At 42.3% G+C, this 25262-nt stretch overlaps 1 protein-coding gene across 1 annotated transcript in view; it reads right to left on the bottom strand.

The window, feature by feature from the left end:
* LOC138284333 (cell surface hyaluronidase-like) overlaps positions 1-25262 on the bottom strand; it is a 633659-nt gene that overhangs the window by 592911 nt on the left and 15486 nt on the right. Inside the window, exon 2 of the mRNA XM_069223000.1 lies at positions 15592-16296. Within this exon, the coding sequence (XP_069079101.1) occupies positions 15592-16276 (685 nt within the window). The 5' untranslated portion in view covers positions 16277-16296. The remainder of the gene's footprint in view (positions 1-15591; positions 16297-25262) is intronic.

Raw genomic sequence — 25262 nt, 5'->3', positions numbered from 1 at the left:
CTCCATGCGACAGGTAACACTACACCGATGCAAGGTGACCACAGTTGTGACAGCTGACACTACTCCTCAACATCACTGATGCAACAGCTGACACTACCCCTCTTCAGCGTCACTTCCATGTTACAGCTGACACTACACCTCTTCAGTGTCACTTCCATGTTACAGCTGACACTACACTTTCTCAATCTCACCACCCTGCTAACAGCTGACACTTCACCTCCTCAACAACACCACCAAACAGCTGACAATACACCTTCTCTATGTCACCTCACGGCAGCAGTAGACACTACAACTCCTCAATGTCACCACCACTGCAACAGCTCAACGTAACCATCACTGTGACAGCTGCCACTTCACCTGCTTAGTCACCTTGACTGCGACAGCTGAGTCTTCACCTCTACGTCACGTCCATGTGACAGCTAACACTACACCTCCTCAACGTAACCACAATTGTGACAGCTGACACTTCACCTCCTCAGCATACATACAATTTGTCAGCGCCTCTGTTTCCACTCAAACCATAGCCCCCTCAGTTTAAGTAATCAAGACAGCAGAACATAACGCCTTCTTTGCTAAATAATGTACTGCGCTCGTTCTTGCACATAAATAAATGCAACACAAATAGGACGGGTTGCGTGAGGGAAGCCCGTGTGGAACATGTCTGCATCAAGTTACTTAAGCAAGCAGCGCGCGCTCCTCGGTGGAGGGTTCTGCCTTCAATGTGGAACACTCCGCATCCAGGTTGGCGCCAGCGTCTGCATGAGCATGCAAGAAGTTTCTGCTCTCCTGTACGCATAAGACACACTCATGTGCCATAACTCAGAAAGAATAGCACCTCTAACCCTCTAGCAAACTGTCCTGAACCAAGAGTATCTTTGAACTGGAACTAGTTGACTTGCAGCCCATCAAACCGGGGTGCACTACACCAAGCAGTTTTACCTCTCACTTTTTTAGCCTCCACCAAAACAATGCAATAGTTTGTATCAATTCCTGCCTTGCCGGAATACCCTGAAATTGATGGGAGTTGTTGGAAAATCATCATGAACAAAAATGAATATAATTTTTGGTACTTTTGAAGTTTGGGTAAGAGGATGCATAGTGTTTAAAAGTATATATTGTTCATAGACCATAGAGGGCACCTTTGAAAGATCGTCATGCCACAATGTACTGCTAATGATGAGTGACAGTGCTAGCACTGCGTGCATTATCCACGCCCATGAGTGAACCACAGGAAATTACCTGAGCCCTCCTCCCACACCTGCTCTGGCCCCTTAAGTTTGTGGAGGGAAGCCCAAGACAGCCACCTCCATTTTGTGAGCCCAGCATTTTCCCTGTGTCCTAATACAGCCCAGTGTTCAAGGATTCCTAAAAGACCTAGGTAAGGAGCCCCAGACATTTCTGGGAAATAGTATTATTTGTTTCAAAGTTTTTTTTACAGCTACTCGTGCCTGTTTTACTGTAGACTCTGTGTTTCAGGCAGCTTGACCTTTTAAAGTGTTTTTTTTTTTAGCCGTGACTGTGTGAATTTCCTTTCTAGTTTGTGGCACAAGACTGCAGAGCCCCCCCCCCCCTTTTCTAAGTAAAAAGGCTACATACATCTTGCAGTGTGTGTTTAGGAGACTGCTTAATCTGTTTCTGTGATTTAAATTGTGTTTAGAAACTGTCTGCTACCCCTGTTTTTTGCCTTAAAAAAGCCACATTTCAGAGTGCCCGACAAGTAGTATTTCAGTGTTTGTTTTAAACAATCTCTCCGTTACCTGGAAAGTAGACTCTGCTAGCTTGGAAGTGTGGATTCAGCCTGTCTGTATCCAAGGAGATTCTGAATAGAGCAGCAGCTGCCTCCTCCCTGCCCACAGGGACTGGACTCAGATGATTGGCTCTCTGAGTCCCTGACAACCTGAGCCCTCCTCCCACACCTGCTCTGGCCCCTTAAGTTTGTGGAGGGAAGCCCAAGACAGTCACCTCCATTTGGTGAGTCCAGCGTTTTCCCTATGTCCTAATACAGCCCAGTGTTCAAGAATTCCTAAAAGACCTAGGAAAGGAGACCCAAACGTTTCTGGGAAATAGTATTATTTGTTTCAAAGTGTTTTTTTATAGTTACCCATGCCTGTTTTACTGTAGACTCTCTGAGTTTCAGGCAGCTTGACCTTTTAAAGTGGTGTTTTTTTAGCCGTGACTGTGTGAATTTCCTTTTAGTTTGTGGCACAAGACTGCATAACCCCTTCCCCCCCCTCTTTTCTAAGTAAAAAGGCTACATACATCTTGCAGTGTGTTCTTTAGGAGACTGCTTAATCTGTTTCTGTGATTTAAATTGTGTTTAGAAATTGTCTGCTTCCCCTGTTTTTGCCTTAAAAAGCCACATTTCAGAGTGCGCGACAAGCAGTAGTTCAGTGTTTGTTTTAAACAATCTCTCCCTTACCTGGAAAGTAGACTCTGCTAGCTTAGAAGTGTGGATTCAGTTTGTCTGTATCCAAGGAGATTCTGAATAGAGCAGCAGCTGCCTCCCCCCTGCTCACATGGACTGGACCTCAGTTAACTTGCCCCTTATAATACGTTCCTGTTGGTTGGTGCATGTGTTGTTGTGATAGGTTGTTGGGGGCTAGTCTTCCTATTGGTTTGGGGACTAGGGCTGGGGTTGTGATTGGTGGATAGGGCTGGGATTCTGATTGGTTGCTGGTTCTAGGGCCGGGGTTGTGATTGGTGGATAGGTCTGAGATTCTGATTGGTTGCTGGTTCTAGGGCTGGGGTTTTGATTTGTAGATAGGGCTGAGATTCTGATTGGTTGATGGTTCTAGGGATGGGGTTGTGATTGGTAGATAGGGCTGAGATTTCTGATTGGTTCCTTGTTCTAGGGCTGGGGTTGTGAATGGTTGCCAGGATTAGGGGTATGAATGGTGATTAGGGCTGGTCTCCCATTGGTTGTTAGAATCAGGATTACAAATCTGATTGGGTAGGGTTAGGACTAGGTTTCTATTGGTCAGTAGGGCTATTTAAGCCTAGGACTCAGGGCGTCTCAGCTAAGGACGGAGAGGACAAGGGCAGTTGCCTGTTTAGGCCTGCACAGGTGCTCCAAAAAGGAGTGGGTCCAAGCCACAAACTTCCTGTGTAAAATGCCTTGTCTGTGAGCGTGGGAGCTTAACCAGGGGACATGGACCCTAGTCCCCCAAGAAAAATACACTAGTAAAAGAAAGTAAGGTCCCACTGAGTGAGTGATATAGTATCTGGTTATCGTGCAATCAATGAAGTTCAAAGAAGGAACTGCAAGGAGAGCCTGGAATGCTCAAAGTCAAATTTTTATTTTGAAAAAAACAGGTAACTCCCAGTTGAAATGCAAGCAACAAGGGTCTCACAAGGAAACAGAAGCTCAGCCAACACGTGTTTCGCCCCACAGGCATGTACGCCAGGGCTTTCTCAAGGCATAATGTATCGACAAGGTTCGTTGTGCAAAGATTTTTACATTTGTGTAAACGCTATTTACATTAGATAATCTCTAAACTGAGTCGGAGCCGATCAATTATTCAAAAAGTCATGTCCGTCGCCATAGTTTTGAAAAGGGGCCCTGTTTAGGCCTGGTAGGGACTGGTAGGGACTAGGGCCTAGTGCCAGAAATGCTGCCCAATTCTCAAATGATCAGAAACGATTTTACTCCCTACACATCCATCAACATGCAAACACATTATCTGCAAAGACATCCAACTCATGCATCACAAATTGACCGCAAACAGATTGCAATGTCTCATCATCCAACACAATACCCCTTATACAACACATATACACATATCCTCCACAACTACAACAGTCAAACACCTGCATTCTCACAGCAAGCATTACTCTGTCCACTTCAACTAACACAACCTCCCATCACCCACACAGCACAAAACCACACTATACATTATTTTCAGCCTTTCAGATACACACTCCCTGTTCATACACACCAACAACACTATCCTCTGTTTGCTCCACACAGACCACCTTTCATCATAACAATGCCCAAACCCAGCCTTCCAACACACCATCTACAAACACCCTTCCCGTCTCTTCACCATTTACACACAACCATACAATCCCCACACTCCACTCCACCACATATATTACCTCTTCCAGTCATGACAACTAACACAAACTCCCCTGACACACATCCATCCCCTCTTACACACCTCATACATTCATCTCCAATACACATCAACACCCCCTGTAATACTCTAATTCACTCACCAGCACTAACTCACATACAAATCCCTTACCGAAAACAACTACATCAATATCCCCTCTCACTATTCCACAAAAACAATACAGACCACATACATCAGCACATCAAATCAACACAAACTTTCATTATACTTATCGTCACAATCACTCCCACCCTCATGACTACACAAAGAATACAAGTCCCGTCCTATCTTTACCCCTACATTCACACTCTTCACAAACACCTACCACAAGCACCCCAACTCAGCAACATTCATTCACCCGCCTCTCCTCCATTGCACAATTTAGAGCCTTACATCATGATCCGCATCCTCCACCACCACACCACTAACCCATACTCCATCCACATTAAACAGACGCAAACAAAATAAACAACATGCCACTCTTAACAACTTCGCATCCCCTTGTCTATTACATAATAAGGCTACCCTACAAAAAACAGTACACTCTTCATGTCTCTCTGAGCCACCAAGTCCACCACCCACACACACAGACCCAACAAAATGCCTCCTAAACCTGCTGCAAGAGGAACACTATATTGAAAAACAAGACTATTGTGAGCCTCACACAGTTATCACAACTAACAACACACCTGCTTCAAGCTCAAATTACACTGTTTACCCTTCTCCTAAACAAAACAACACTGCCACTAACACACTTTTTCTAAACTGCCAGCTCATAAATGCTCGATCACTCTCAAAAAACAAGCACCACATCTATGACCTGCTCACAGACACACAACCTGACTTACTATTCATAACAGAATCATGGTTGGGAGATGACATGGCCCCAGTGTTGCACGAAGCCCTTCCTCCAGGCTATCAAACCATCACACAAAACCGTATAGGCAAGAGAGGAGGTGGACTAGCTATTATATTCAAACAGGGAATAAATCTCAGTTAAACAGACAACATTTCCATAGAAGGTTGTGAAGCCCTCCTCACCAGATGCCACCCTACTCCAACTTCCTCCTGTAACTTTCCCCTCCTTTACAGACCTCCACCTAACAACTCAACATTCCCAGATGCTTTTTAGATACAGTCTCAAAACGTATTACATTATACTCCAACCTATGCATTCTTGGAGACCTAAACATTTGGTTTGACAAACCCAATATGCCCCATCCAAAAGCTATCACCACTGGCCTAATCACGTTGAACCTACATCAGATTGTACACAATCCAACACACATCGTTGGACACATCCTAGATGTCATTTTTGCTAAGCATGAACTAGTTACCTTTCATAGCATCAAGCCAATCACATGGTCAGACCACCATTTGATATCTTTTGGACATAAAACTCCACAAATCAACACACCCCACAACTACTTACATACATACACCTATCAACCTTGGAGCAAACTCAATTTTGATGACTTAGAAACACAACTGACAGCCAACACAGATCTAGATACAATTAATTATGTTCCAAAACTTTATGAGTGGCTACAGGAAGCTTTTGATATCCTAATACCACTCAGAAAAACTAAACACAACAAAAGAAAACCGACACCTTGGAGAAACACAGAACTTAAAAAGATAAAGCAACAAATCAGAAAGTTGCAGTGGACCTGGCTCAAAACAAACAACAGTCAAGACAAACTGCAGCTACACAAACTTAACAGAATATACAAATCATCAATCAAAAAAGCTAAAAAAAAGGTACTACTCGGCCAGAATTCAAAATGCTAAATCTACAACCAAGGATTTTTATAAAATTCTTAATGAATTTCGAAAACCTACATGCATGGAAGGAAGTCATCCTACTACTTAAGATTTCACAAACAAGCTGGCAACTCATTACACAACCAAGGCAGACACATTGGACTCCTATTTAACTAGAAGAAAACCATCAGCACCAACCCCTTTCCTAAAATACCCTCTAAGAATAAACCAACCCAGCCTCAAACAGTCCTTCAAACAAATATCCCAAGGTGAATTAATGGATTTGGTCAAAGTAAGCAGACCTTACGGTTGCCCTTCTGTCCTTTGTCCACCACAAACCTTCAAGAACATTCCTTTATCTACTTCTGCTGCCACACCTGTAAGAAGAATCATCAACAACTCTTTACCTACAGGAACTTTTCCTGTAGACCTTAAAAAAGCATACCTACGACCGTTATTAAAGAAAACAAACCTAGATCCGCAGGACCCCAACAACTACAGACCAATCACAAATGGACCTTTCCTGGGCAAACTGATAGAAAGAGCAGCATTCACCTAGATCTCACAATTCATTGACTACAATTCTATACTTTCAGACTTCCAAACTGGATTCCACCCAGGAAGAGACACTGAATCGTCACTCATAGCAATCTGGGATGATCTTAAAAACACAGTCGACCGCAATGGAGTTGCTGCACTACTTCTCTTGGACCTCTCGGCTGCCTTTGATACAGTTGACTATGACACCCTAATTCAAAGACTCCACGAAGCCGGCATAGAAGGGACTGCTCTCGACTGGATTACATCCTATCTTCAAAAAAGATCTAATATCATCTATTCTCCCCCCTGCTCGTCCAAACCCTCCCTCACAAAAGCAGGGGCCCCCCAAGGATCAGTCATCTCACCTTTGCTTTTCAACATCTACACAATATCATTACCAGAACTGATCAATGATGACAAGTATGCAGATGACACACAAATACTACTTAAATTAAAATGCCCCAAAAACATTGAAAACTCAGAAATCTTCAGTTGCCTCAGAGCCGTTGATCAGTGGATGACCTGGAGCCATCTCAAACTAAATGCCTCCAAAACAGAAATACTCATATGTGGTGACTGGAAAAGTTATGACCCACTGTGCGCCTGGCCTGACTATCCCTGACCAACTCCTCAATTATCCAAGGAAATTAAAAACCTTGTAATCACCAAGTTAACTATGAATGCCCAAGTGGACAAATTAGCATGAACAAGCTTCATCACCTTCAAGACTCTACGACGCATCTTCCCCCACCTCGGATCTCCACACAAGGTGCAAGCTACTATCTTGCTTGTACTATCCAAACTGGATTATGCCAATGGCCTCTACCATGGATCATCTCTATCTATCATGAAAAAACTACAACGTATTCAGAACTCCGCAGCCAGGCTACTATTACATGTAAAGCCACAAGCCCACATCTCCCCTGCCTTGAGAGCACTACACTGGTTACCCGTTGCCAGAAGATGCACTTTCAAGCTGCTTTGTATCACCCACAAAGCTATACATGGAACAGGACCATTTTTATCAGAAACAAAATAACCAAATACATTCAACAAAGAAACCTCCGTTCAAGATTGGCACCCCGCCTTAGAACACCACCATACAAGAAAAAGACTATAGGTGGTACATCCTTTCTCCGTTCAAGCATCCAAACTATGGAATTCATTACCCCAAACTATAAGAGCACAGATAACTATCTTGTCTTCAGACAACTACTCAAGAGTTGTCTCTTTCCTTCATAACCACCATATTCGAACAACTATGGACTGCATATGCCTATGTTGATTAAAAAAAAATTCTGATTATGTATATATTCTAGTTATATATAGTTCTTTAGAAAATATGTATCACTACTATGTCGTAACAATAAACTACACACACACACTCTTTTAACCTGTTTAACTAAGTATATTTACCCATGGTTTAAATATGTATATGTATGTACATATATGTGTGCATATGTGTGTTTATTCATGTGTGTATGCATGTGTGTGTGTATATATATATATATATATATATATATATATATATATATATATACATACATACACGTATATATATATGTACATATATATGTTATTCTATGCTTAACATGTTCATAGGTCATTGTATAACTCCTAGATAAGTTGTTATACTAGATACTTATGAATCCCTGCTCTCATCTTATATCACACTTATCTACCCATCACCATATGTCATGTCTCTATCAATCTATCTTCCATTCCCACTCTGACTCACCCCAAATCCGTTCTACTACTTTCATCTCCTAAATAACTCTGCCTAAGCTCTTCCCTCCGCTTCCACATCTAACTCACCAAACCTCATTTTACTGCCATGATCTTCCAAACAAACCTACTATATTCTCCCTCATTTATCTCACCCTGCTACTATGATCTCCCTAACCCCATCCACAGACTCTTCCCTCCTCTATCCTCCCTATACTCATCCCAAGCCTAAATCCTATTACCATAAACTCACACTTCTGGATTCTTTCCTCCTCCACCCCTCCATTACTTCAGTCAATCTAACTAAAAAACTTTCATATCCACGGCTCAAATTAACTCATATTAACTAAAACTGTACTCATATTTCCCTATAATAATCCACCACTAATTCTTGTTGGGTTCCGGAGTAGCGTGCTACTCGCCGAAAAGCGCTTCAACACCTCATCAGGGGTAGTAAGCGCTATATAAGTACTATTACAATACAATACAATACTTACAAGATCACAATAGTGAATAAGCTTGTGGTTCTTTTACAAAGTGGCCAGATAAAAGGATTTACAAATCACTAACTGCAAAGTGATGGGTGATCTAGCAGTAATTAGCCTGACAGGCCGCATACTGCTGCAAAAAATGCTCGGGGTGAATGCATAGCTATCAATATCGCTAAGGATGATTTCCTAGTCACCACATGCTGCTCACAGGCCACTTTAGGATGCAAAGAGCTGTTTAGGAGAGGGGAACGAAGGGAAATCACACCTAAGGTACTGACATTTCTAACATTTTTATTCTGGTGGCCACTGGCCAAGTGGAAGTACAATTTTAATCTTTTTGTTTCCCCCTTATGTACATCTGCCTTAGTATCACAATAGCTGTGGTAACGCCGGTCATATCCCCAATTAAAAAGCTTACAGGTTAGGCAGTATCTATCCGGGATTCTATTCAGTGCTTGATGAGGGACCATATAATGAAGCATGCAATGTTATCTGGATGAATGAACATCTTCCTGATAGCAGCAACTGCCCCACAAGTGGTTCTCTGACAATAGAAAACTAACATTAACCAGGCTGCACTTGTCTTGGAAAAAAAATCGAGTAAGTACCACAAACAGAGCTTGAAACCCCCCTGGAAAATGAAATAATTAGATTATAGCAACATTTCCAGGTTGAGTCTGTTTCATGCCTTTGAACCTACTGTTCTTTCTCATTTGTACTAGGTTTTGTTCACTCCTGCAGTCTAGCTGGTGACATTCTTCCATGTATTTCAAATCTCAGATTTCCAGCAAGTCTACTATGAGTTATCAGTCTGTATGTCTAGAGGATTGCTCACTCATCAGTTGGAGCTTACAGCAGGTGGGTTTTGAGTGTTCACTTCCCTTTAGACCGAAGGCTAGCTTGGTTGTTTTACTTTAGACTACTTGAAGCTGTTTGTCTCATTTCTTGGAGAGGCCTTCAACTCGTTGTTGCCACAGTTTAGGGAGAACAAAACCAACCTGTGGGCCAAATCCTGCTTGCTCCAAAGTCAGTATGGGGACCATTTAGCTGCGTATGTGTTGATGGAAATGTGCACTCTTTCTCATTGCTCGGGCGAGTTATGATGTAGCTTGTTGTAATAATAATATGTTGAGTCGATGTTTAGAACATAGAGGCATAGAGTTAATAATAAGTTTCCTGTATTGTACCTTTGTGGACACCGTCCATAGCTATGATCACATGGGTGCTGGAATTTAGAATTTGATGAATGTGGGGATTCTGCTCGGGGAGATGCTATGGAGACAGTGTTATAGTTGGACTCTTGCTCTGGGCAAGACTGTTGGTTTAGGAATGACAGCAATTTTGTTTGTAGGCAGCCTTTACACATGGACTCAAGAGTGCGACATCTCAGGGGAGTCGTGGTTAAACGGAGATTACCATTCTCTCACATGATCAATAAGTCTCAGTCACACACAGGCAATGAAAGAATTGCAGTAAAGTTTTCAATAGGTTTTATTAACAAGACTGCAGTCTACTGTAACATGCATAGGCTGCAATGATTACGATAATGAGCAATGCAAGAAAAAGAATTGTAAAAACTTGAGTCATGAATATAAAGACCCTCACCATCTGGCAATAACATGAGATGTGAAACAGGCCCCAACACCCTAGCATGATGAACCTAATCTCTAACCTAAAGAGAGCTAGGTGTGTTAAACCAAATCTTCCAGTACCATGTCCATGAGAAGAGGTCCTCCAACCCTCGTTACCTTGGAATGAGGTCTCTAGATCAGAATCCGTGGGGGCTCGAAGGCTAGGTCAGCATCAAGGCGACGTGTAGCATAGATAGCGTTGATGGCATCTGGTAGGAATCCCTCTGATAACCTTGTCTGCGTGAGAAGTATTTATACAGATCTTGTAGGACCCCTGATGTTGGTATGTTCCCAAACAATAGATAAGAAGGCATGCTTAGGGCAACAGTATCATAAACAATTTCCTCCGCAAGTGCATTATGTTCCTGTCACACATAAGTGGGAAAGAACATGATGTGAATACCTACTTACCTCACTTGTCTTTGACGCTGATAGTGACGCCTTCACAGAGTGGCACTGATAACGTGAAATCAAAACATCTTCCTAACTATAAACATATCATCTTGGAAGAAATAATTAAATAAATGTGCCAAAACAGAGCAGACTAAGTAGGTTAAACGTTACTAGGTGATAGGGGCACAGGCCTGCAAGCCAGAAGGCTAAGCTATCTCCTGATTCCCAATAAAACCAAATAGGATCCACTACCACAGCATAACAGTTGAGCTCCTCTGTTTGTTTGGTATCAGGAATTCATGGGCATTAAAGCTTACTTTTAATTTGACTGGAGTGCGTGTCTTTACAGCGCTGTGTCAGGCAAGAACCAAGAAGTAATGATTTGCTTAACAGTGTCAGATTGCGAGGGACGGTATTATTAGACAAGGCCCAGTCAAGGTGCTACTGGAAGGGTAAAAGGCCTGGTTTAATGTACAAGCACTTCAGCTAAGCTGTCACTGAGGCACAAACGTGTCTGCGACTTTGGAATTTAAAAGTAATATTGTCAAGTGGAGTAAAATCGATGTGTCACCATTGTGTATTTAAATGACCTAGTTGCAATTCTTGATGATGTTGGTTAGGTGAGTAAGTTTGTCAGTACTCTTAGGTCACATTTCAAGCATTTAAATGGAAGATTCCGAGCATTATTTGTTGTGTCTTCTCATGTAGGAAGGATGCAGTCCTGGCGAGGTCTGTGCCTGACATCCCCTGTATTTCTGTGGCTCAGGGAGTAATATCATGGCCGACAACATCACGTGCTGTGATGAAGTTATATTAGGAGAGCTGGATGTTTTGTACCTGAGAACTCAGAGACATGATTTGCTATCAATTAATATAGGCTATATTCCTCTACAAACTTTGAACTCTGGACGGTGGCTGTAAAACAAAGTAGTTTTCTCAGAATATCAATGATTTTAATTGGTTGCCTGACTATCTAAAAATGTTCCTTTTACTGCGAGGTATGGATTATTGTTATGATAGTTTGTTTCAAATGAGAACATTTGAGAATGACCAACCTTCATGTGTGAAATGAAGAAAAGAAGAAGATTCACTGCAAATAGTTCAAGGTTTGTGCTGGAGTACACTCCAGTGGAAGGACAGCATGACACAGAAGTGGGTGCAGGGATGCAATTTGTCGAAGCTCCCTGAACTCAAACCCGACACTTTGTCTGAATCTCAGCTATGTCCCTTCCAAAAGAGATTATCAATCTATCACCAGATCATGATGGATCTCAGATAGAGTTATGCGCAGGAACTGATCCCTCTAAAGCAGGGAGGCTTTTTCTCCCAGGGTAGGAAAAGCACTGCTGTGGACTTCAAGGATGGCAAATCCTGTGAAAAAAGCTTACTTGCTTAAAAGGATTTATACAATCTAAGTGGCTAATAAATCATGCCTTTATGGTTGCAAAAAGCAGCATTGTGCTCAGGTCAAGCTATGAAGCAAATGACAGTTTAAAAGCATTGGCGTAACTCGGCGGAAGCTCAGCTGTCACAAAGAGATCCCGTGTATCTTTAGGACTTCCCACTACAAAAGGCAGGACAGCATTTGATTATGTAATGGCATCAACTATAAAACGTTAGCGTCCATTTAAACAAATGAAAACATTTCCTCAGCTAAAAATGTACAACATTCTTGACATGTTAATGTTTAAGTGCTTTTTGCTTTAAAAATGTCACATAAAATCTCAAAACACAAGACACTATTCACATATGGCAAGAACTCCTAAAGGGTATTCTCAATGTTCTTGTCTAGCTATAAACCCAAAGAGACAACATTTTTCCTGCATACATTTTGAAGATAAACTCTCAGGTTATTTTAGAGCTACATACCCCTAAACATTGTATCAGTGTTTCAATTTTCTTCAAACACAGCACCAATTGTCAGTGTGAACAGCCATATAACATTTTTCGTTTTCTCCTATATCAGTCTGATTGAATGTGATCCCTAACAATATTTCCAGCGGAATTCATAGCTGATCAGGGCAACTTAGTTTTGATGTGCACTGTACACGAAATGTACTTATTTTATAGAACAAAACTTAAGTGCAATCTTATTTATAACTCATTAACGCACAGCTTATGGGTAGAAAACTTTTTGCAACCTGAGTAATTGATTTATGGATACACTCATAATTCAGCATGTATCTTGTCATTAAAAGTCACGCATTTCTTATGACATTTTATGTTGTAGCTGAACTTCATTTTAAAGGTACATCAGTACTAACATATTACTAATATATTCTCTTCCATTGCCACCATCACACCCAGGAAGTTAAGCCCAGCAAGGTGACTTCCCACAGTGTATTGCACTACTTGGGTTTTATCCCACAAGTCCACAGCCATATGCCAGAAAATATCTTGCATAGCACTTCCTTTCTTTTTATATCAACCATCAGTCACCAAACTGGAACTCTATATAAACGAATGACAAGGTTCTATGTAGGGCAATTCTCATACTTGGAAATGCCCTACACAGTACCTAACTGAAATAATTTGCTTTGTTAATCTGAAAATTTGTATGGATTTCCAGGTGTGTTTGCTGATGAACATGCCACCCAAATAGCTGCATGAGTAAACACTATTTGTTGATAAACCCAAATCCACATGCATTTGTCTAATTTGTCATCACCTTCAGACATGTTAGTTTTCTGAACATTCACTGTGATGTTACTATGAGCAGCATATGTCATAAAATCTTCGAAGGAACTCTGTAGACCAGTTGTTGTTGAATGAAATAGAACTGTATCATCTGCCTATGAAAGGCAGGATGCCTTTCTTCCTCCATTTCTCATAAGAAAATAGAGCAAACAAGCAACTTATTACAAAAAAAGATGCAGTATAGGAGGGGAGTGAGACACAACCCTGTTGGAGTGTGTTTGGAGAGAGACATTGCTGACAGAGTATTATTTTTTGATGTTCTAATGTTTCACCTCAATACTGTGAGTAGGCAGATTAATATTTTTAGCAATCCAGCGGCTTGTTCAACAAATTCCCAATTTTCTCTACAGACAAACTCGATTTTTCTTAACAGACGCTGCCTTTTGTTCTATAGAATAGCAATAAATTACATATGGAACTTTAAATTCCATCTGGTTCCTGAACTGTTGACTTCCAGGTTTGATAATGTGGATATTGACTTTTTCCAAGAAACAGGACTTAATACCCCAGTGCAATTATTACTGGCATGATAGATGTAATCCCCCCAATGAAAAATGTAACTGAAAACATTTTGCACTTTTTTGTAGGATAGCTTTCAGGTGTCCAAATTTAAAGGCTGTTATATATTTGTACTCCTAGCTATTTCACAAAATCCTTCATACACAGGATTCCATTGGCTTTAAAAATCATGAATGTTTACATTCTGGATAATTCCATAATGTCTTGGTTAAAATTCAGATGTATTCCTATTGTAAGATTTAGTGCCCATTTTCTAATATGAACTTCCATTTTCTAATATGACCATCGACATCAAGGCACTGTCCGACCTTGCTGAAACATAACTTTAATTAGCGTTTAATGTAATGTACCTGTTGTGCATTAAGGACAGGACTTTACATTGGTATTTCGTGCTCAGCTCTTCGCCTTCCAAAACCAACAAGCCAATCCACCTTAGCATTTCCTACAACCATCTAACTTCACCTCTTTCTGAAATTCTTACCTATGGCTCTCCTCTGAATAGTAATATATGTGTCTATAGAGATGCCATGAAGTCGACTTTAGTGCCTAATAAGTGTAGTCAACAGACAATAGCATTGTGGGAGCGGTCCCTTAATTTTGGATATTGGTGCCCTTGGACATAAAAACTTTGCAAAGCTTAGGGCCACATGTATCAAACATTTTTGCATTCGCAAACGATGCAAATTGCAAAATCCGTCCATTTGCGAATGCAAAAATGCCTTTCGAGATGTATGAAAGGCAATCGCAAACATAACGAGTCCTTAAAATTGCGCCCCAATTTAGAGAATCGCAAATAGTGATTCTCTAAACAGGAAATCGCAAATAGGGAATTGCTATTTGCGATTTCCAAAGCACATGTATCAAGCATTTCCTAAATGCAAATTGGGCATTTAGGAAATTAAATTACCACCAAATCCAAATTGGTGGTAACCATGTGCAATTTTTAAAAATGCTTTATTAATGCATTTTTTTAAATGACATGTAGCGCACACATGCCCCTGGGGCATGTGTGTGCTTCACAAGTCCGCAAAGTATTTTTGGGGGTGCATCAGAGGGGGCCTTAGGCCCCCAGCACCCTGGGGTTTGTATTACCTAATTTGCGAATTCCTAACTGGAATTCGCAAATTGGGAAATGCAAAACCATTCACATCTACGGGCCAACAGGCCCATAGGGATGACTGGAGTTGCATTCTCTATTTGCGATTCGCTAATAGCGATTGCGACTTTTAAGAAATCGCTATTACCGATTCGCAGATTTCATACATCCCATTTTGCATTTCCTAAGCAGAGATTTCTTTAAATTTGCTATTTTAGAAATGCAAAACGGATCTTTGATATATTTGGCCCTTAATTTCAGAGAAATATGACACAGCTATGTACTATGTGGTGGACACACCTCGTAGAGTGACCATTGGGATTATGCAACCTGAACCTTTTTTTGTAGATCTAACCCGTGTTGTATGCAGATGTTAATGACTACTGAGTAGATCCTTGGTAGCCTACGGTTCTTGATAACATACACAATACCTGCACCTCATCTGCAGACCAGGGGCAGCACTGGCAGGAACATTGCAAATTCCTCCGATAGGGTTCATAAAGCAAGCATTTAACGTTTTATATAATTCAAAGTAACCATTGTGCCTTACATTTTCTTCCCTTACATTAACATTAACCATGCATTCTCCCATCATTCAAGAACAAAATGAGTGGCTTACTAACAGTTGAGAGTCGTGGCCTGGGTTCCGTGGCAGCACAACAGGATCAGTCCTGTTAAAATGAGAGCCAGGGCACCCGAACCGACAGTGGATGGCTCCTTCATTTGCCTCTTGGCTGGGCTGAAGTTGATTTGCTGGAATCCACTCATTGGTTGTTCACAACAAGGTCTTACATTCAGGACAGAAGACCAGAGTTTAGCAATGAGTTTAGCAATGACGTCTTTTGCCAGCTGTGCCTGCTGCACGTGCAGAGCATACCCTGGCAAATCATGGAGGGTGGAGGGTGGCACATAAGGCTGCAGCCGTGGTGTGGATGAAGCAGGGCAGAGCACCAGCGGAGAAGTTTGTAACTTTGACTGCAAAGGATGCAGCGAGTTGGACTGTGAAGAGAAAAGGGAGCTGGACTGCCACTGAGCCCTGGAGTGGAATTTCAGAGGTGGTTGGGAGCTGACTTGTAAAGGATGCTGACAGTTGAGCTGCAAAGGATGCTGGGAGTTAGTCTCTACAAGAGGCTGGAAGGAGGTTTGGCAAGAGCAGGAATGTAAAGGCTGTTGGGAGTGTGGTTGCGCAGAGACCTGGGTCTTGGAAAGCAAAGGATGCTGGAAGGTGACTTGAAAACGTTGTGGTGAAAAGAACTTGAAGGGATGCAGGGAGTTGAATGTCTGGCAGCCTTGAGAAATGTAGCACATCTTAAAAGCTGTGGTCAGACCTGTAAGAAACATAGATAGGGTACGTTTGAGATCAGGGATAGTTAGAAATTATAGCATCACTTATATGAAGTCACTTGAACGTTCCAAACACACAAATACTAATGTGTGTCCTGGCATGGATAGCACCTCCATCAGCACGTGTGACAGTTACATAAATACATCGATATCAGCGCACACAATACAACGCGCAATAACGTGTAGACAGCCATAAAACCAATATACATAAACTTCCAGTCGTAAAAAGACACAAGCGCCAAAAGCTGGAACCAGCCCCACATGTGGGAAATTTAAAAGACACGCCATTCTGCTACTTGCTGTGCAGAACATTATCTTACCATAACATGTCTAATGAGTGGCGTTTGCTCTCGTCCTCATGCGTGCAAACATGCAACTAACGCAGAGGAAGGGGCGCCTCCCTATTAATAATACTTCCATATTAACAATGATTTTAGCAACTCACACGATGGAAAATATTCACATACACTGCTCATAATATCCTAAATAACATCCTAATTACAGACGGTGCTGTCACATCCTGTTATCAGTTTAAACCTTTCTGCACAGTAATATCAATGTCATACTTTTGACAATAAGCCACAAATGAAGTTTCCAGACCTTTAAAGAGCACCCAGGGCCTCATAGAACCCGCAGACCCCCACAGAAAGCAAAAACCTCCAAAGAGGCCCCAGACCTCCACAGAGGCCCAGGACCACAGAGGGCCCAATCCTCCGCACAGGGCCCAAACCTGCAAAGCTCAAAAACCCAAAGAGGGCCTAGACTTCCATGGGAAGCTCAAAAACCCAAAGAGGGTGCACCCACTACAGATGGCTCAAGCCACCATTGAAAATGCAAACCTCTAAAGATGGTCAAGATCTCTAGAAAAGGCCGGCAACTCCATTATCTGTAGTTTCTGTCCCCCAGATTTACGCACAGCAGTTACCAACCCGGACCAGCGCCTAGTTATTGGAAAGAATGCCTGGATACTAGTATGCAAGGTCTCAACTGCCATCAGAGCAGCATGCACAGTAGTTTCAGGCCCAAGTATGTAAGGGAACCACTTCAACCCAAATGGCTGTCTTTTTGTACCCAACCGGGGATCATGTGTCACACATTCTATGCTCGCACTTTCATCAATTTACTCCATTCTCACACTCCTACAAGTTTTGGACTGTCAGGAAAGTGCACTACCATGTAGCTCTATAATGTTTGGAAGGTTTCTTTTGCATGCTTGATGAAACATGATTCTGCTGGGGGTAGGTGAAAGGAGTAGGACGCTGTGGGTGGTGTGTGACAGGTCTAGGGCAGAGAGAAGAGTAAGTGTTGTGTTTAGTATATCAAAATGGTTCTGGATTGGTCTTCAGCTCTGTGATGGATCACGTTCATCCAGAGAGAGCACATGAGTTGATGAAGGATTCAAAGCTGGTGTTTACCAACAAGTGCATGCAGTGGGTGCAGGGTGGAAGTTCTAGACTGAAAAACAAAATCAACCTTGGCAAAAATGTTCAAGCCAACCCCATTCTGTAGGTGTCCACAATCAAAATGGGACCATGAAGGGTTTCATGGTTGAGTTATGCCAACATCCAGCTCTAAAAGCAGCCTAGTAGCATGCAGTTCACTGGGAAAATGCCAGTTTCAGAATAGCCAGTCCTGCCTTTGGGGCAGGGATAGGGGTGAGAGAGAGAGGAGTCCAAGAATGGGGAAGTGCTGGTGTGATAGAACCAAAATCAGGGTTTTACTTAAGGATAATTGCTTTGAAAATAAGTGAAACATCCATAGCTAAGCCGCTTCAGAGAGTTTCTGCTCAATTGTACAAAGTACAGTTTTACTGTGGCAGAAGCCACAGTAAAACTCGACTTGTTTTGGGCTGAAGGATCTAAGAGGACCTCAAAATGAGCCATAGTCAGACATGTGGCTCAAGCGTGGCTCAAGCTTTCAGTGGCTCGCCCATCCCTAGTTATTATGAACATGTGAACAGCAGGGGTACCTGTGACACTCCCTATATTCCACTGAAGACTAGAAGCTCCCCTAAAACAGTACTTAAGAGATGCCACATGACAAGTTGACAGGAAGTAACTGGTAAATGTACATACAATTAGTAAACACATAAGTACGTATATATGGCAATCACCACTATGTAGTTATAGTTAGGCCAGACATTTGCCTTTAGTTTTTCTGTTAACTTTGTCCTCATTTGACACATATTCACACAATTTAAAAAAAAAAAAATGTTCAACCACCTCATGTTCTTCCTGGAAAGTTTTTGGTTGATCCATCAAACAGGGCCAAAAAAATGTCACATGCAATTTCCATACAGAAAACTAGACAATGAAACAAAAAACGACTGAACAGAATTACACCAGATTTGGGGGAAAGCTTGATATTTACACAGAAATCTACTTTTTGTTATGTGGTGTAAATCTGCTCAGTAGATTTGTAGAACTAAAAGTTTTAAAAAATAGACCTATGTTGACAGTTGGTCCCTCTGGAGTCCCTTGGTTCCAGTATTTAAAAAAATAAATAAAGCGTTATGATTGGTGGAACAGGTGAAGCTTTCTCTAATCGGTCACTGCACTTCCCAGGGGCAGAGATCAGTCCCAATTGAGCAAACTCTCTGATTGGCAGGCCACACCATCGAAAGAAATGTTTAAAAAATACCATATAAGTGGACATGGTGGGGGCACCTCAACCCTCTGGCCCTTGGAAACCTAGTGGTCCCCGAAGACCTCTCCCCACACCCAAAAATAAAAATCTTTTTGGGGTCGCAGCTATCCCGTGGGATTCCAGAGGGAACAGAAAATTAACTATAAAAACATGTGTGGTTAGTATCCATCGGGTGTTGGCCACCTGAAGAGGGTTAATCGCAATGCCTGGTCACAGGCCAGGCCTTACACCCAACCTCACAAAGCGCAACAGTTATGGTTTACTGAACTAACTAGAATGTATGCGCACAGCATACTCTGCTAACCTGGCTTAAAAGCAGAGCGATTTTTTTAATTCACTTTTTGTTGTGATACGATTCTTAACTTTCGGCGCTGTGTAAAAAAAATGCTGCCATTGGCACGTGTTATGACATTTCTGAAGTGAAAAGGCCTTTGTCAAGTTTCACTAACACAACACACTGATACAGCATGGGTACGAGCAGTGCAACTTCCCATTATACAAAAAACAAAACTGGCGGCTCTCTTGAGGCAGCCCTAGTAATACATGCTGCCACTGCGTAACACATGCTGCCACTATCTCCTAAGGTGCTGCAGAAGGCTGAGCCTGCTAATATAATTAGAAAGGACTTAAGGCACATACACCCCATTTTGGGGTGCTGGTGACTGTGCATTTATTCTCTCCGAAGAAATTCTCTCTTAAGTTTGCATGAGTAGATAGAAATGGATTATAGCACTGCTGTAACTCCTCGGGTCCCAATCTGATAATATAGCGGGCAAACTCAATTGCTGCTAAGATGTTCCTAGAATCTGTGCCCTTTACCAGTTAAATTCGTGGTACACAGCTTTTTATTTCTGACACAAAAGTGGAACACCAACTGCGGTAAAATAATGCCTTGTTATCGAAATAACAGTTCTGAACTGCTAAGTGTCCCTAATCTGGATAAACAACACATTTATTTGAATTTCAAACAAATGTGATGTTTTGAAGCATTTTGAAAAGTAGAGTGCCTGACTCACTTAGATCACTAAATGTTATTAGCTGCCGATTAACTTATCAATGTGAATATGGTGTTGTCCTTTCATTGGAAGTCCATTTCAAAAGGCCACAGTTTCTCTCATAAGTGCCTCAAAAGGGTTGCAAATGTAATATAAAATTCCAGAATCTTCACTAGAGGAAATGGTGATGGGGTACAGAGAAGAGAAATAGAGGGTGGTTTGAGAAGAGCATGAGAATAGAAAGCATGAGGGTAAGAGAAAAGAAGAGGAAGGACAAGACTGAAGTCTGACAAGGAAAGACGTCAATGAAATGAGCGTAAAGGGGAGTGAGTTGAAGACAGTAGAAGAAATATCATAGATAGGGTTGATTAGAGAAGAATAGAAGGGTGGTGAGTGTTGTAAAGTAGAAATGGTGATGAAGCTTCTTCGATGGGGGATGAAAGGGGTGTCTGATGAAGAAGGATGAGGGAGCAGGAAGGAGCTGGAGAATGATTAGCAAAGTGGGCGACAGGAGTTGGGTGACAGGTAGTAATGTACTCACATGGGGCATTGAGAGATGAGTAGAGCAAGAGGAGTAGGAAAGGATTAATGTGGAGGGTGAGGCTGTTGGATGAGGATGATGAGAAAGGAAAAAGGGCAAAGAGAAGGGTGATGAGCAAAAGATAAGTGATGGGAGAGGGGCAGAGATCGAGGTGAGTTGTAGAAAAAAAGGGAGAGGCAAGTGATGGGAGGGAAGAGTAAAAGAGAAGGAGAGGGTGGTGTAAATAGGGGAGACTAGTCAGAGAAAGAAAAGAAAAGAACAGGAAAGGTGGAGGAACATGGCAGTCATAATTTAGGGGAGTCAGTTCAGTTTTGCGGCCTTCACATGAGCCGTACATTTCCTCTTAGCTCCCTTTGAAATACATTATGGTCAAGAAACTGACAACCAAATACTGGTTGAGAAACTAGCAACTATATGTACTCCTCATACAGTGAGATGCAAAGAAACAGGCCCACAGTTGCAGTTCAGTTGTTTTGTCTCAGGTTGCCAATTGTGTTTGCTCTTAAAATTGTTATCACATCTTCCTGAAGTAAATTTACCACAGCAGGCGCTATTCACAACTTTAAAAAAGTTGCACAGGGCCTTAATATCCCTTTAAAATATACATGGGCCCCCGGTCTTTGTATCTGTTGTACATGTTCAAAGCACATTTGATATATTTCACAGGGCTGTACCTGGTCAGAACTTTGAGAGCTGCAAGTGAGGAACATGCATAGGGCACCAGGTGTGCAAGTTCCGACTACGCACACCTGCTCACCCACAGGCACCCCATCTTCTGCTGTAGCAGTTCAAGCTTCCTTTACATACACAAAAGTATTACCGCATATTTAGCAGCACTGAAGATTAGTTTGATTGCAGAGGGAGAGTCTGGGGTGAGGTGGAGAGAGAGGAGGGTGAGGTGGAGCGAGGAGAAGGTGAAGAGAGAGGGGAGTGTAATAGGTAGGAGAGCTAGGGGGAAGGGAGCAAGATGAAGCAGAGAGAGGAGGTCAGTGAGGAAGAAAGAGGGAGGATGATGATGGGGTGGGGAGAAGAGAGAGGGTAAGTCAGAAAGACAGAGGGGGAGAGGCAGAGAGGGCAAAGAGTAGAGAAATGCAAGAGGTGGAGAAGCATGAGGTGGAGTGAAAGGAGGTTGACGTACAGTGAGAGGATGACAAGGTGGAGAAATAAAGACGGAAGAAGGGACAGACCGATGAGGGCGCAGCAGAGAGAGGGGCAGAGGCAGGGAAAGAGTAGGGTAAGGTGGAGCGGGAGGTGGGTGAGGCAGAGGGAGGTGAGTGAGGTGAAGACAGAAGATGGTGCGGCTGAGAGAGTCAGGGGTGAAGTGAAGAGGAGGGTGAGATGGAGAGAAGGTGAAGCAGAGAGGGGTAGCAGCGGTGCAGGAGGTTGATGCACACAGAGTGTGAGAAGGGGGAGAAAGAAAGGGGGTGAGGTGAGAGGGAAAATGAGAGAAGGCAGCTCCAGAGAGGAAGCCGCAGCAAGGACAGAGGAGGATGAGGTGGAGAGGGAGGAGGGAGAAATGCAGAGACAGGCGAGCGATGCCCGCAGAGGAAAGCGTGGGGTGAGGCAGAGAGAAAGGAGGGTGCGGTGGAGAGAAAGGAGGGTGAAGCGGAGAGGGCAGAAGAGATAAAGAGCATAGGTACAAACCCGGAGAAATAAAGAGTAAAACTAGTTGACCATCCAAGACACTCAGAGCCATCTCTCTCTGCAGGGACATCTCAAGGATATGGGGGCTCTGGGCCAAACATATTTTGGGGGGCCCTGATCGGAGCAGCTTTACACTTATGATGCAGTTGCAGCTCTTTCCTGTCCTCTTTGGCCAGGCCTCGGACAGTGCTCAGGCACACTGTCCACATTCTGAATATGTTTACATCTAGTTTTCAGGGATAGTGACGTGCGTTTTCAATATTGTAACACGGCAGCAGTTCACGAACATTACTGCAGATCATCTGTGACACCCTCCCATGTCTTATAGTGAGGTCCTGCTTTGATCCAAAAGGAACTTTTTTATGGATGCGGCATGAAACAAACACATTTCTCCGCAAAATATTTGTAATAAACTCTCACAAATCACCCACATTAAAGATACATCACAGGTAAACGGTATTTAAAACAATCTGTTTGAGAATTATTCAAGTTCATCAGGCCAAGACTCTCGGCGGAATAGAGCTAGCTCTATTGGGGCGCCCCTGAAAGGCTGGGGCCCTGGACCAGAGAGCACTTTGCCCGTGCATTTAAACGTCTCTGTCTCTCGGACACCTGGGAGACAATAGGCAGCGCCCATCTCCCCCCAGGAATGCAGTCCTTTCCAGTAACCCTGGGAAGAGAATGTGCGGCCTTCTGGCCTTCCCGTGCTGGGCACTGCGGAGCAGATGCCTGAACGGGAGGCCTCCAGCACCGAGACGGAACCAACAGCTTCCAGCACAGCTGTTGCGCCTGTCGAGGCATCTCGCCCTCTAACGGGCGAGTGTGGGCCCGAAGAATGCTAGAATGATGCTCTTTCAGTGGGTGACAGAAACTGCCGCTGAATTAAAACGATGTGTAAAAGATGCATGGACTGTGAGGATGAGTGAGAGAGAGAAATGAAAATGACAGATAAATAGGACATCCGGTGCAGCGGTACAGACTAAGGCACACTGGAGAGAAACATCACTGTGAAGAAGAGAAAGGAATTAGAACGAAACAAAGTAGATTGGAGTTACGTCTTTGGAAGTAGAAACAAAACACTACTCTTGTATTCCAGGGTTTGTCACGCTACCAAATTGTGTTATTGTGGGCAAGTTTCCTTATGCAGCAGTTCACCTAGGTGCTGAAAAGGAGAACACTTACAAATGTGCTCACTCTATGATTCTGTGCCATAGTAAGGGCTGGGTAGAACATTGAGGGAAAAAAGAGTTGAAATATAATGCACGATATAAAGAAATGAAAGTGGAGTATCATAGTGAAATGGCAAATGACTGAAAAGAGTAAGGCAGGCACAAATTAAAGAAAGTAAAACATTAGAGAATGACGGTCAGAGTAATGATAGACAAAAAAGTTACAACGTTTACTAGGAAATTATTTATAATAACATATAATAAGCGTGCAGAAGAGGGACTCGAATGAACAAAAGGCAGACCAACAGGAGCGACAAACAAATTACATGGCATGTAGGGATTAAAAAGGAAAAGCGCTATTGTACGGGATATATAGAAAAGAAAATAAAGGTACATTTCATGATTTGTTTGAGAGATGAATGAACGACAGAAATGCGAATGCAAGAAATAAAATGTAAATGAAAGAGAGGAATTAAAGAGAAAAATACAACTGAGTATGTGTGAAACAATGAAAAAAAGATTAATATTGTAGTGTACAATGAACAGATGAGAAAAAGAGATGTAAAATGTGTGAGAAATCAAACCAAACATATTAGGGGAAAGAAGCAATATAGAGATATGCTAAACTATAAACAGAGAAGAGGGAAATAAAAAAAAATGATAGTCCATGTGGGGAAACAATGAAACAAATGCATATGGAAGTACATTACTGTACCATGGGGTGGAATCAAATTACATGTGATTCTTCTGTATTCTAGTATTCGATTAAAGTCACACTATGCATGTCAAAGTCCACCACCAAAGCAGATTCATTCAACAGAACTCTATGCAATGCATAAATCAGTCAGGCATGCTCGGCTTTTACACTGACTAGCATCTCGATGTACAAGGCCAAAGGTTGGTTATAGTGGGTTATGTCCATCGGGGGACAAGGAGCGGAGAATAGCCACAAGTGAGGTGACATATGCTGTCACGGGTGATGTTCTTGATAAGGTTAATGGTGAGGTGATATCTGATGTTACCAGTGATACCACTGATGATGCTTTTGTGATGTTTTCTGTGGCATCATGTGGGAAATCATGAGCAGTGCAGTGGGGCAAATTATGAATACTTGGACAACCATACCTACTCAACTTCAGTGTCTTTTAGGGTGAAAATTACATTCTGACGCTCACCTAACTCCCTGTATCATTAAACCAGAGGTGAAGGGAGGGGAGAGCACCCAGCCTAAGCCAGTGCAGGCTCTGTATGAAAACACTTGCGTTACAATTGTTATATATTGTTTAAAGGGTGCATGTAAAATTGTTCAGTGCTCCATATTTACAAGGAGTTAGGTAAGTGTCAGAATGCAGAGTGCCATAATTTACAGGGCTATTGTTTCCTATGTGGATTGTAATAAATTGGTGAATGGTATAAAGATAAGAAGAACATTGGCATTGTCGACGTGATGCTTTTATGTTCCTATTTTCTTTTTTTTACAGGACTCTATAAAATGATCACAAGGACATTTTACAGATGGGTTGCTAACCATCTTCTCTAATTTAGAAAGAACACTGGGGGGGAAATAGTTTTTAGATGGGTTGTTCAACCCGGAATAAAGCGCATAGATGTAATAGTACACTGACAGGGCCTGAAACATGTTTACCGAAACAAGGCAGTGAGGGAGGTACCATAATAGTTACCACCCTCAACCAGTATAATAAATATCCCAAATGAGGACCGATCAGTTTTAAGCCAGTTACATATATTAGAAGGTTTCTGAAATTACTTCAGTCTTGTGATATAGAGAGCCACCCAGTCTTATGATATACTTTCTTAGATTGATAGGGAGGTAGAACTGGGAGTGACTCTATGAATTATTTCTGACACCTCCAGTGCGGTGATGCTTTACATGGCCATTAATGGTAAAGTATCTGAGTCACCCCAGGAGTGACAAGGAGTAACCCACAGGCATG

Source organism: Pleurodeles waltl, chromosome 3_1, assembly GCF_031143425.1.
Source record: "Pleurodeles waltl isolate 20211129_DDA chromosome 3_1, aPleWal1.hap1.20221129, whole genome shotgun sequence".
Lineage (NCBI taxonomy): Eukaryota > Metazoa > Chordata > Amphibia > Caudata > Salamandridae > Pleurodeles > Pleurodeles waltl.
The sequence above is the reverse complement of the archived record's forward strand: the minus strand, read 5'-3'. Positions and strand labels throughout refer to the sequence as shown.